Source organism: Sorex fumeus, unplaced genomic scaffold (genome assembly GCF_029834395.1).
Source record: "Sorex fumeus unplaced genomic scaffold, SorFum_2.1 ptg000007l, whole genome shotgun sequence".
Lineage (NCBI taxonomy): Eukaryota > Metazoa > Chordata > Mammalia > Eulipotyphla > Soricidae > Sorex > Sorex fumeus.
The window spans coordinates 6,694,295-6,708,760 of NW_026606064.1; the positions used below are offsets into that span (position 1 = coordinate 6,694,295).

At 38.1% G+C, this 14,466-nt stretch overlaps 2 protein-coding genes across 2 annotated transcripts; both read right to left on the reverse strand.

Annotated features, from left to right (window-relative positions):
* Window positions 1–2,487: 2,487 nt before the first annotated feature.
* Window positions 2,488–3,309, reverse strand: LOC130042739 (olfactory receptor 4C15-like). The gene has a single exon (XM_056134936.1). The coding sequence runs from the start codon at window positions 3,307–3,309 to the stop codon at window positions 2,488–2,490; it is 822 nt and encodes a 273-aa protein (XP_055990911.1).
* Window positions 3,310–13,185: 9,876 nt separating this feature from the next.
* On the reverse strand, window positions 13,186–14,121 carry LOC130042750 (olfactory receptor 4C15-like). The gene has a single exon (XM_056134946.1). It carries the CDS (start codon window positions 14,119–14,121, stop codon window positions 13,186–13,188), a length of 936 nt encoding a protein of 311 aa, XP_055990921.1.
* Window positions 14,122–14,466: the final 345 nt, after the last annotated feature.

Here is a 14,466-nt window from a genome sequence, read left to right on the forward strand (position 1 = left end):
GGGGAGGAAAGCTCAACCCGCTCCCCTCCAAGGGACTCCGGGAAGGAACACCCAGGTGCGGGGGCAGAGACTGCACTGCTCTCGTCCGGGATCTGGATTTTATCGTCTCTGAGTCTTGGCCGCTGATGGGATTACACGGCGCCAGGGGGCCAGGTGGTGGATGTGACCCCCGCCTACTGGAATTTGGAGGATCTGGGTGGAAGATGCTCGACTCCAATTCGAGTAGGCATGGAGGTCTCGGCCCCGGAACCCGCGTGGCTGTGTCCCTCTGCCAGTACCTTCATGGGTGCGGAGAGTGGTCTCAGCATGGTGGTGGCTGGTCCTGGAGGTCTTCGGCTGCCGTAGCCCTGGTCGGGGCGGGGAGGAAAGCTCAACCCGCTCCCCTCCAAGGGACTCCGGGAAGGAACACCCAGGTGCGGGGGCAGAGACTGCACTGCTCTCGTCCGGGATCTGGATTTTATCGTCTCTGAGTCTTGGCCGCTGATGGGATTACACGGCGCCAGGGGGCCAGGTGGTGGATGTGACCCCCGCCTACTGGAATTTGGAGGATCTGGGTGGAAGATGCTTGACTCCAATTCGAGTAGGCGTGGAGGTCTCGGCCCCGGAACCCGCGTGGCTGTGTCCCTCTGCCAGTACCTTCATGGGTGCGGAGAGTGGTCTCAGCATGGTGGTGGCTGGTCCTGGAGGTCTTCGGCTGCCGTAGCCCTGGTCGGGGCGGGGAGGAAAGCTCAACCCGCTCCCCTCCAAGGGACTCCGGGAAGGAACACCTTAATATGACCGCTGGGATATTTCCTAACGATTGACAGTAAATTTTATTTATTTTTGCTGCTTAAAAATTAGCCTTTTTAAAAAAAATCTTTGCTTTTTTGGCACTATCTGGCTGTGCTCAGAACTAAGTGCTAGACTAAGTACTAAGGATTTCTCCTCACAAATCTCAGAGACCATGCTAGGTCATCTGGATCAAAGTTGGATTCAGTAGCATGGAAGGCAAGTGTCCTTCCAGCTGAACTACTATGCAACCTTTTCATTTTCATTTTCATTTCATCATCCTGTTAATCATCGATTGCCTCGAGCAGGCCCCAGTAATGTCTCTAATGCAACCTTAGTTTGTTAATACTCTTGGTAGTTCCAATTATATCAGACACCAGAGAAAACTTGTTTTTGTGCAATATTGCATTGCTATTTTTCCTTTATGATACATAATACTATGTAAACAAAATTGCATATATATTAGTGCTTTATTATTTGTTCCAAAATCCAAGAAAAAAATTCTGAGAAAACAAAATGAGTTTTTAAAATTCTTAATAAATCAGAATTAGAAAGTACAGTAGATAGTAATTTTTCTACAGAAATATTACATAGCACAAATTTTTTAAAAGTGAAAACTAAAATTTTTACAAACAGACCTCAATGTCATGATGCCTATTAACTACATAATGGGAAATGAGATGCCATTGAGAAGAAATTGAACTTTGTGATGAGCCGAAAAAAGTTTTATGAATCCCAAATTGTGAATGAATCTTTATTGAATAAGTGTTTCTGTTAGTCGTCGATTGCCTCGAGCAGGCCCCAGTAATGTCTCTTTCATCCTAGCCCTGAGATTATATTCAAGGCTCTTTAGGAGAATGAGACCCATCATTGTTACTGCTATTTGGCATATTGGGTACACCACAGGGAGTTTGCCAGACTCTGCCGTGTGGGCAGGCCACATTTGGTAGCCTGCCAGTTTGTCCAAAGTAGAAATGAGATAATAAGATGTCATAATAAAATGTCGCACGGCCGTGAATGCGGCCTCACGGTTCCGAGATCTAGTTTTTATAGTCTCTGAGTCTTGGCCGCTGATGGGATTACACGGCACCAGGGGGCCAGTTGGTGGGTGTGACCCCCGCCTACTGGAATTTGGAGGATCTGGGTGGAGGATGCTCGGCCCAAATCCGGGTAGGCTTGGAGATCTCGGCCCCGGAACCCGCGTGACTTTGTCCCTCTGCCAGTACCTTCATGTGTGCGGAGAGTGGTCTCAGCATGGTGGTGGCTGGTCCTGGAGGTCTTTGGCTGCCGGAGCCCTGGTCGGGGTGGGGAGGGAAGCTCAACCCGCTCCCCTCCAAGGGGTCCCAGCGAGCGAGGACAGTCAGGCACGGGGGCAGAAGACTGCACTCTTCTCTTCCGAGATCTGGTTTTTATAGTCTCTGAGTCTTGGTCGCTGATGGGATTACAAGGCGCCAGGGGGCCAGTTGGTGGGTGTGACCCCCGCCTACTGGAATTTGGAGGATCTGGGTGGAGGATGCTTGGCCCCAATCCGGGTAGGCTTGGAGATCTCAGCCCCGGAACCCGCATGACTTTGTCCCTCTGCCAATACCTTCATGTGTGCGGAGAGTGATCTCAGCATGGTGGTGGCTGGTCCTGGAGGTCTTTGGCTGCCGGAGCCCTGGTCAGGGGGAGGAAAGCTCAACCCGCTCCCCTCCAAGGGGTCCTGGCGAGCGAGGAGAGTCAGGCGTGGGGGCAGAAGACTGCACATGGGACAAATAACATAACCACAACATCAACATGAGATCCACAGGTGGAGAGGGCTTTCTTCTGTCCTTCACTACAGTGACTTCTCAGAGAGAACAGGATGACCCCATAAGACACAAGCAACATGGAAAAGATCAAGATGCAAAGGAATCCACTGTTAGTTACCACCAAAAGGCCAACGACATAAGTATCAGTGCAGGCAAGCTTCAGTAATGGGAACAAGTCACATGTGAAATGATCAATGACATTGGGACCACAGAAAGGCAACTGGGAAATAAAGGCAATTTGTACAATGGAATGAAGAATTCCCACCATCCAGGCTACTCCAATCAAAATGCAACAGAGTCTTGAGTTCATGATGTAAGAATAGTGCAAGGGCTTGCAGATGGAGACATACCGGTCATAGACCATGGCTGAGAGAACGATCATCTCTGTCCCAACAAAAACATGTCCCACAAAGACCTGTGTCAGACAGCTTGCAAAGGAGATAGTTTTCTTTTCATGAAGAAGGTCAAAAATCATCTTTGGGGCAATAACAGAGGAGATACACACATCCAGGAAAGATAGAAAAGCCAAGAAAAAGTACATGGGGGAGCCCAGGAGCGCTGGACTGCTCAGGATGGTCACCACAATCAGCAGGTTCCCACTGACCGTTGCAAGGTAGACAACCAGAAATATAACAAATATTATTTTCTGAACATTTGGATTCTGAGAAAGTCCCAGGAGAACAAATTCAGTTACAAAACTTTGGTTTTGCATGATTTCCAAGCAGAAGATCAAAACTACCAGGACATGCATGTAGTATCTGCAGCAGAGTAATTAAATTAGCACAATTGATGTTTTTAATAACAAATGCATCAATAGTACATTTTATTCATAAGATAAATTATTCTCATGCTCTAATATTTGAGATGGAAAATTAGATATTTGTTAAATGTGACAGAATAAAAAAGCATGCAGAAGTGTGATGGAAACATGTTATTAAATAGCATAAGACTGTCTTACCTTCCACAAACTTATAGGTGATAATTTGATAAATAATTTATGTCAATAGTCAATTTGAATTCTTAAGAGTAATTTGCATAAATGAATTGTAAAGAGGGATCTTATTAATTTTTAGATTTTTGAATTATTTCTATGTGACTGTGAATGGGTTTATTCTTTTTTATTTTCCTATCTCTACATTTTTTAACATATAAGCCAACAACATATGTAAGCATTTATTTTATGGCCTGACACTTTACCATATAAATATTTTACTTGTAGGTTTCTTAAAAAGGCATTTTAGTTTTTCTGTATACAACATCTCATCATTTGTGAATTGTTATACTTTGAAGAATTTCACATTTTGCATCTGTTTTATTTCTTTCTTTTCTTCATCTTGTAGCTAAGACACTACAGTCTTAAGTTATACTGGTAAAATTGGATATGTTTGTATTGTGCAAGATCTTACAGAAAAGGCTTTATGTGTTTTCGTTTTAAGTTTAATGTTGCTGTGGGTTTGTTGTATAAATCTACTACATTAAGATAGAATTATTCAACTTGCATTTTGTTGAGAGTTTTTATAAGTTATGGATTTTTAATCTTATAAAACACTTTATCTTCAAGGGCATGTGGGAGAGGGCATAGTGAAACAGTCATGGAGGGTTATTCACACTGTGGTGGTGGGGTTGTAGAAGTAGCATTATCAGCATCAAACAATAATATGGAAATTATTGTAACCCTTACTAAGTCAATAGATTATTTTTAATAAAGGTAAAGGTAAAGGCCCTCCCGTTGATCGTCGATTTGCTCGAGCGGGCCCAGTAACGTCTCCATTGGAGACTTTGTTGTTACTGTGTCTGGCATATCGAATACTCTCGGTAGCTTGCCAGGCTCTCCGAGAGGGGCGGAGGAATCGAACTCGGGTCGGCCATGTTGGCCGCTTGTAAGGCGAACGCCCTACCCGCTGTGCTACCGCTGTGCTATTTTTAATAAGAGATGTATAACCCAGATACTGATCCTGGATTTGAAATAAAAATTATTCTTCAGTTTTGCTAGACATTATTCTAGAGTAAGAAAAATCATTATCCTGATAACATCTCTGATAACAGGAATACCTGAACTACAAATAAAATGGGAAAAAAATCCATATTCTGTATTGCTATAAAATATCATAGTTCTCCCACACTAATTTTGTGAAAGTTGAGTTATGTAGAATTTTTAAGATGAATTGTTTATATATTATAACATAGCACACCAGTGAAAAATGCCAAGTCAGGTATATACAAAATAATGAATATGCATATGCTGATATTTATTATTTACAATTAGAAATGAAATTAAATAGCCTGTCATTGCAAATCAAATTTCAATTTCAATTATGCCACTGAAAACAATTATTCTAGAAATATAACCTTATAAACATGACACTTATATCTTATTTTACCCATCGTACCGGTAGGAAACTCGTTCTCTAGAAAAAAGGATTGGGGTAAGAGAGATAGTGCAGCAGGCAGGGCACCTACATGGCAGTATGAAACAGAAGCCCTAAGTTCAATAATATAAGAAACCAAAGAAAAATTAATTGGTAAATTAAAATGAAGTAGAAAGGAACTCTAACCAAATGCTGTCTGATGCCTTATGTGGCAATTTACCACAATCAAGCAAAATCTACTGGCACTTTTGATCTCCATCCAGTCTGGGTCATAGCAGAGAAGGAGACAAACCAACACACAAAGCAACAAATGCACACAGGAGAACTGTCCAACTTTTAAGGTCCTCTGGGCAGCTGTAAGTGAACTGACAGAAGCATTTTTGCAATACAACATTCCTCCCCACTCTGGCTCCCAACACTAAATTCACAGAGATGAGACATTAAGCATAGTTTATTCACATCAAGAACATAACGAGCAGAGATATTTCACATAGCCAATTGACAGTCATCTGTTTTTAGATTTTGACATATTATGGATAGTTTTGAAACTCATTGTGCAGAAGTATTTAGAAATTCTGCATTCCTGGGAATCATAATGGATGTGATTAATCATGTTTTTAAAGACAATGAGAAGCAGTTTTCATTGTCTTTATCAGCATGGTTTTATTTGGCTCTTTTATTTGGTACGTATAGTACTTCCCTGACCTTACTGCTTTTGCTAGCAAGGTGATTTGCCACTTTTGGCTGTGTTCTAGCTTAGGAATGAGATAGTAGTGTAAAAGTGAATTTGGGGGAGTAAAATGGATGTGTTTTGAGTAAAAAAGAAAATACAAGGTTCATATCATAATTTAACAAATACACTGAAGCAATATTAAAGGAAACTAATCAGGAATATACGTAGATTTTCCATATGTGGTTAGTAACAATATTATTAATCAACAATACACTAAGGATACTTAATTAAAAGGAAGCAGTAATTGATCTTTTTTGATATCAATTCTAGATTCTTTTGCTAACATTATATGTCTGGAATGAACCACTTTGCCCCAGTGTTCTTGCATATAACTTTTTGATCATCCTGGCCCACAAGGGTGAGCTACTATAATTTCTAACACAGTGCATATAAATCAAAGCTATTTTAATGTAAGCATTTACCAAAATCTGCATTCAGAAGGTACCTAGAAATTTGAAAGCTAATAAGCATAGTGTATTCTTAATTCATTATTAACTGACAATTCATATTTCTCATCATCCAGTAGGTCAGAAGAATCTGCTGATATTTAATTACTTTTTTGGGGTGGGGTTTGGGCCACACTCAGTGGTGGTCAGGAATTATTGAGTGCTCTCTTGCTCTGTGCTCAGGTAACACTCTTGGCAGGCCTCAGGAATCACATCTAATGCTGTGGATCAAACCCAGGTATGAAAAGTACAAAAGAAACACTCTACTTGCTATACTACCATTCCAGCCCTAGTCTGATTTCCTATACAGTATAATTAGGTTAAAGACTCAGAAATAGCACAATAATATACTGTACAATTTAAAACTAAAAGCTTTATTAATTGTAAACTCTATGGAAGGCTATGCATCACGTGCCCATTTTCCTAGGTTCTAAACTAATGTTTATATAAATTTAGGTCTTCATACTCTGATAGGAAGAAGCATATTTTGCACATGTTGGCCCTAGAAAGTTTTGCAATCTTTCCTTTCAAGGTAGTCACACTCTTGAAAGTGCCATTTTTGCCCGAGAAGGCTCAATGCTTCTCCTGGACTTCATCTCTATGCTCAGGCTTCTCTTGAAGCTCTGCCTGATCATTGTTCACCCTGGTATCCCAATAGCCCAACGTTTCTTTCCCATCTCTTTTGGCAACAAATGTATTCTGATAGCATAATAATTCTGAAAACAGTAGGAAATCCAGTTTTTACCTTTGAGTGGGGACAATTTTCAAGATTCTATGAAAATTTGAAGTAGATTACCTTTTAAAACAGCGTGGCATTGAACAGAGTGACATTTCAACAGATTGGCATGCAGGTTGGAGGCCTTGGTTCGAGGCACCACGTGGCCTCAAGCATTAGCAGTGACTCTGCCTAGAGAAGCAGAAAACATCCTGAACAGCACCATGTGTGAGTCAAAAAGAAACCAAGAAAAATTTTGTATTTTTAAATGATATATGTCAGTCAATTTGGGTAATTTTACATGTAGCTATTTGTCTATATTACATTAGATCAATCATTCTAAAAGAATTGAATAAAACTCAATTATAAATTATCTTCCCTGACAAATGCCTCAAATTATTGTAAAAGTGACCCAGTATCATTATAATAAAAGATTTAATCTACTCAAACATATTCCTTTACATGATAATCTGGGAACTGTATTCTCTTCTCAGTTCTTTTTCTCTATTCAAAATGAAATTCTGCTCATTTCTCTATTTAGAATTTTGATATACTATTATGATAAATTTTAAAAAAATCACTTCTCTGCTGTTTTTATAATTTTATAAATGTATTTTTATATTTTTTGAATTCATGCTTTTTATTTATAGAGTGAGTCAACATTACTACATCTAATAAAATGTATCTCACTTCTTTATTGCAAAGCATCTGATAAATGGAAGATTGAAATATCAAACTATTTAAATATTAATTATAGTCATAGAATTAAGTGGATTATTTATTTTTTAATGAAGGGTTATTCTGTAACATATATAACATTTTTAAGTTAACAGAACATTTAGTGAAAGACTAAATAATATGTTTTATACCTAAATATTAAATGGCATGTCTATAAACTATGAATGATGTTTGACTCTCAATACCCCTAAATTAGTATCCTTTACATGCATCTCAAATCTAAAGTAATTGCAGGAGAGAGACTGTGAATCCTGAAAAGTGAAAGCATTAGAAAGAATAAATGAAGTGACAATGGACAGCTCAAATGTTTCATTTTTAACAATAGTGATGCTAAAGTCACTCTCCAAATATTTCTTATATCAAATATTAATGAGTACTGATAATATCAGTTATTATTCTATTAACATAGATATGTGATTTAATTATACATCTATGTATTATCTATGTTACATATCTATGCTTACAAATACTCTGAACTTGTAAATATAACACAAATTTTTAAAATATTACTTAGAGCCAGAAAAGTTTGTGACTTGTTCTCACACACAGTTAAATGATTGGCCCAAGACTCTATTTAATTGGAATTGTAATATACACATCTATAGTTTTAAGTGCCATATCACAATTTTTAATTCTTCCTGAAATCACAAAAGTACAAATTATAATTCTCACCATGTATCAGTCTCTCCAGAAGATACTGGTGATGACAAACCCCTGCTCTCTATGGATGAATATCCATCCAGAGGCTGATCAACAAGTGAACGTTGTTCCAAGTTCCTAGTGCTACTTCTATAAGGAAGAATAAGAGCATCTCTGGCTGATAGACTAGAGACCATTCCCCATTGCTTGTGCAGCACCGCCTTCAACATCATTTGGAGTATGGGGGATGTAGAAACCCAAACTATTGCCTCAATTTTCAAATGTAATTTAAAGAGGTTTACCAGGGAATTATGAACCTATAGAATTCTCTCTCATTCCCTTGGGAATGTGGACATTTGCAAACAATAAGATTTTCTATTGCTGGTACTTTACTCAACTTTGATGTACCAAACTAATTAGGATTTTTCCTTTTTCTTTTTTATACCTTTGATAATTTTTAATTGCTCCTTGCTTTCTACTTGAATATGGCTTCATTACTGTAAATAATAAAAAATAGATATTTATCAGTGAAATTCATTGTATTTTCAGAAAAAGACTGAAATTTCTGATAATAGTCAAAGTATTTTTTGCTTGCTATAATTGTCATATTTTTAGCTTTGATATAATTAACTATATCTCTTGCAATATTTCTTATGTTTGGTATTGAGATATAAATTTACCAAAAATTGACAATAAATGCCAGGACAAATTTATAAAGAATTTACCACATGATTGGTGTTTTCCATACAGGACTTCATTTAATCTTAAGAAAAGTATTATTTTAATAGGAAACATTTATGATTAAGAAAACTAGAACTTGTAGCAGCTATAAACTAAGGAAATGGGGAATTAGAATTTAAGCTTAGAACATCGATCTTCTGAAGCTTAATCTTCTGAGTTATGTTTAAATCTTAGACTTTAATAGTAAGAACTGACCATAATGTCAATCACCTGACTTTGTACTCTGATATATATCTGTGTAGAATTCTTGGCAATAGGTTGAATTAATAACTATATTGAATGTTGAGAGATATCCATATATATATACACACATACATATATATGATAGAGAAACAGAGAGAGAAAGTGTGAATTGCAGTTTTTGTTTTGAGGACACAGTCATGCTCAGGGGTTACTCCTCTCTCTAGGGGGACTCAAGGATGATTCCTTGTAGGTTTGGGTACATAGATGGTGTCGAGATTAAACACAGTTTGGATTCATGCATAGCAAGTGCCCCATCTGCTGAACAATTCCTATAGCATTGTTGCAGAATTTTACAGGATAGTACAAGATGAATTTTGGTTCTAGAAGTCAAGAATCTCTAGAGAATGAGTAGATTGACCATGCAGAATGATTAAATGATAAAAAAGCAGGGTTATGAATCTCAATATATCACAATTTCCAACATGACACTGTGAAAAGCCAGCTCTCATGCTCCAACTGCATCTGTAAATTGTAAATTGTAAAGGCCCTCCCGTTGATCATCGATTTGCTCGAGTGGCCCCAGTAACGTCTCCATTGGAGACTTTGTTGTTACTGTGTCTGGCATATCGAATACGTCACGGGGAGCTTGCCAGGCTCTGCCGTGCCGGCAAGATACTCTCGGTAGCTTGCCGGGCTCTCCGAGAGGGGTGGAGGAATCGAACTCGGGTCAGCCATGTTGGCTGCCTGCAAGGCAAACACCCTACCGCTGTGCTATCGCTCCAGCCCCAACTGCATCTAAGTGGCCCCAATATAAGACTGTCTCAGAGAGTCTCTGAAAGACAGGCTATAGGTGAGCCAAACCAGGTAGTCCTGGTCTCTAATCCAGATCTCTTCAGTCTTCTCTGGATTGGGGTGGGCTGAGTCCCATCCCTTTTGGAAAAACCAGTGTTCCACCTCCTTTCCTGTTGCAAACAGAACAGCTCTGACACCTGTTTGCTGAATCATTCTGCTTATACAGCTCTGGAGTCCACAGCCTTGAATCTACAGATTTCATAAAACTATGAAAGTCTGCAGACAACATCTTTTTTGTCTCACATAGTACAACATATCATAAAGCAAAACTGGCAATGCAATATTGTACAAAAACAAATTTCCTCTAGTGTTAGATATAATTTAAACTTGTGAGATATATGTTACAACAAGCAATATAAAGCAAATTGTTTAGTGCCTCCTAAGGGGGCAGATTCGGAGGTTGGGTGAGTAATGGGAACATTGGTGAAGAAAGGTGTTGGGATCAAGAGTGGCGTTGGAATATCTAATACCTGAAATGATTGTATTATGAACAACTTAGTAAATCACAGTGTTTAAATAAATGTTCATATTCGGTATGCCAAAAACAGTAACAACAAATCTCACAATAGAGACGTTACTGGTGCCCGCTCGAGCAAGTTGATGAACAACAGGAATACAATGCTACAGTGCTATATTAAATAAAAGATTGTACTGTGTTTATTCTAATAATGGTACAACCAAAGGTTCATAAGTTTTACACTTTAGGCTAAAATAGTATTTGTATAATGGAAATTAGAAATGTTCTAATAACTACAAACTCCAATAGAAAACTCAAATAATCTCTTAAAACTATAAATATACAATTAATGAATGATTTTATAAATTCAATTGCTAGATTTCTGTGGAAGATAAGACAATGGTAAAGAAATTATGACATGCCGGAGCCCCTCTCTAAATTATTACCAACACCTGTGGTACCATCGCATACCATTACATCCCATAGAGTACAATATGGACTAACTTAAGAAAAACTGATCTAAAATATCAGGAGATGAGGAGCAATATTATTTCAGAAAAAGCAGAGGTGATCTCCGTGAAAATACACCTTAATGTTAAACCAAGAATTTATGAGGTGAATTTGTAAGAAGGTTACATACAGCCATGATGGCCAGATTATGCAATGTGTTAATGTAATAAGCAAGAGAAAATCTGAGATCATAGGCACACAAAAGCAGTCCTAGGCCAAAAGCCTGTTGGAATTCAGAAGAACACCACATCAGAGTTCTATGCTGGATTGAGCCATTATTTCTTCACATACTTTGTGAAGGTTAGAGATTATGGATTTCCAAGCATAGAGCATGATACCCCCCTATAAAAATCATCAATTTAGTTTAGTCTCAAGATCTATTTAATTTAGCCTTTAAAAAATTTAAATTCAATTTTGTTTAGTTCAATTTTTTAAAAAAGTTGAATTAAAGGGGCTGGAGTGATAGCACAGCGGGTAGGGCGTTTGCCTTGCACGCGGCCGACCCAGGTTCGATTCCCAGCATCCCATATGGGTTCCCCGGGCACCACCAGGAGTCATTCCTGAGTGCAGAGCCAGGAGTAACCCCTGGGCATCACTGGGTGTGGCCCAAAAAGCAAAAAAAAAAGTTGAATTAAAATTATTTTTTTCTAATGACTGACAGTAAATTTTATTAATTTTTGCTGCTAAAAATTTTTGGCTTTTTTTAACCTTTGCAGTTTTGGCAATCCCTGACTGTGCTCAGAATTTAGTCCTAGGATGAGTACACAGGGATTTCTCACAGAGCTCAGAGACCATGCTAGGTCATCTGGATCAAAGCTGGATTCAGTAGCATGGAAGGCTAATATCCTTCAGCTGAACTACTATACAACCTCAGTTTGTTAATATTCTTGGAAGTTCCAACTATATCTGACAGTAGAGGAAACTTGTTTTTGTAGAATACTACACTGCTATTTTTGCTTTATGACACATTATACTATGTAAACTAAATTTCATATACATTATTGCATTATTATTTGTGCCAAAATCCAAGAAAAATTGTGAGAAAACAAAAATATTTTTCAAAAATCTTGACAAATCAGGAATTAGAAAGTATAGTCACTGTAATTGGTACTGTCCACCAGTTGTTCATCGATTTGCTCAAGCAGGCACCAGTAATATCTCACAACAAATTGTGAGACTTGTTGTTACTTTTTGGCATATTGAATATGTCATGCGTAGCTTACCAGGCTTTGCCGTGTGGATGAGATGCTCTTGGTAGATTGCCAACCTCTCCGAGAGCGGCGAAGGAATCGAACCCGGGTCAGCCGTGTACAAGGCAGATGCCCTGCCTGCTGTGCTATCGCTCCAGCCCAGAAAGTATAGTAAATATTAATTTTTTCTACAGAACTATTACATAGTAAAAAATTTTAAAACAATGTCAAAACTAATACCTTTTACCAACTGACCTCAATGTCATGATGCCCATTAACTATATAATGGGAAATGAGATGCTATTGAGAAGAAATTGAACATTCTGCTGAGACAAAAAAAATGTTTACGAATCTCAAATTATCATGAATCTTTATTGGCTAAGTGTATATAAGTGTTTCCATGAAAATTTAATACATCCTTTTTAGTGTTTAAACAAATTCCTTTTTAGGAGATAAGATAGCACTCTAGCAGTGTCCACTCATCATTTGTTGATTTGCTCAAGCAGGCACCAGAAACATCTTCTTTGTGAGACTTGTTGGTACTGTTTTTGGCATATCGAATATGCCACAGGTAGCTTTCCAGGCTCTGGCATGTGGGCGGGATACTCTAGATAGCTTGCCGGGCTCTCCAAGAGGAACGGAGGAATCGAACTTGGGTCGGCTGTGTCCAAGGCAAACACCCTACCATGTGTGCTATCGCTCCAATTTTTAAACATAAAATTCCCCAGACAATTATTAAATGTGAAAATGATTTTTGTGGAAAAATTGGGTAATTTTAATTACTTATACATAATCATATTTACCTTCACTCACAATTTTTTTAATTTTAACAAAAACAGTAAAAACTTTTATATCATTTCTGTTCATGTATTCTTATAATAGGATTTTAAACATGAATATATTTTAACCCTAATGTTATAAGAATTCTGAGGTGATATTCAAGATATTGAGAACACTAGTTCATGAGCCTCTTTCAAATAGGACAGCCACTGAAAGTTGATATCAAGATGATTGGATGTTTCTACCAAAATTTTTATTTTCTGTAGTCAATGGTTTATTTTCTATCAGACATAGCTGTTAATCTTTTCCTCAATTTGGTCATGGCATTCTTCACTTCCTTATTCCTGAAAGTATAAATTATGGGATTCAGCAGAGGAGTTACCATGGTGTAGAATATCTCCACCATTTTATCGAAGGAGAAAACAATTGGAGGTCGTGCATACTCGTATATACATGGGACAAATAACATAACCACAACAGCAACATGAGATCCACTGGTGGAGAGGGCTTTCTTCTGTCCTTCACTACTGTGACTTCTCAGAGAGAACAGGATGACCCCATAAGACACAAGCAACATGGAAAAGATCAAGATGCAAAGGAATCCACTGTTGGTTACCACCAAAAGGCCAACAACGTAAGTATCAGTACAGGCAAGCTTGAGTAATGGGAACAAGTCACATGTGAAATGATCAATGACATTGGGACCACAGAAAGGCAGCTGGGAAGTAAAGGCAATCTGTACAATGGAATGAAGAATTCCCCCCATCCAAGCTACTCCAATCAAAATGCAGCAGAGTCTTGCGTTCATGATGGAAGAATAGTGCAAGGGCTTACAGATGGCCACATACCTGTCATAGGCCATGGCTGAGAGAACGATCATTTCTGTCCCAACAAAAACGTGTCCAACAAAGACCTGTGCCATACAGCCTACAAAGGAGATAGTTTTCTTTTCACGGAGAAGGTCAAAAATCATCTTTGGGGCAATGGCAGAAGATACACACACATCTAGGAAGGATAGAACAGCCAAGAAGAAATACATGGGGCAGCCCAGGAGCGCTGGACTGCTCAGGATGGTCACCACAATCAGCAGATTCCCACTGACAGTTGCACAGTAGACAACCAGAAAAACAACAAATATTATTTTCTGAACCTCTGGATTCTGTGAAAGTCCCAGGAGGATAAATTCAGTTACAAAACTTTGGTTTTGCATGATTTCCAAAGAGAAGCTCAAAAATAGCAGTATATGTGTATAATATCTGCAACAGAAGAATAAGATATTCCCAATTGACATTTTTTATTGACGCATGTATCAATAAAACATTTTATTCATAGGATAAGTTATCCTAATGCTCTATTACCTTTTTTCTATTTTTTATGTTTTATTACTTAAGATGCAATATTAAAAATTTGTTAAATGTGGCAGTATAGAAAAGCAGGCAAAAGTGTTATAGAAACATGTTATTAAATGGCATAGGACAATCTTATCTTCAACAAACTTATAGGTGATAATATTGACAAAGTAATTGTACATCAATAAGCAATTTGAATTTTAATA

Coding starts and splice junctions, on each gene's coding strand:
- LOC130042750 (XM_056134946.1), bottom strand. CDS start 14,121: ATGCAAAACCAAAGTTTTGTAACTGAATTTATCCTCCTGGGACTTTCA.
- LOC130042739 (XM_056134936.1), bottom strand. CDS start 3,309: ATGCATGTCCTGGTAGTTTTGATCTTCTGCTTGGAAATCATGCAAAAC.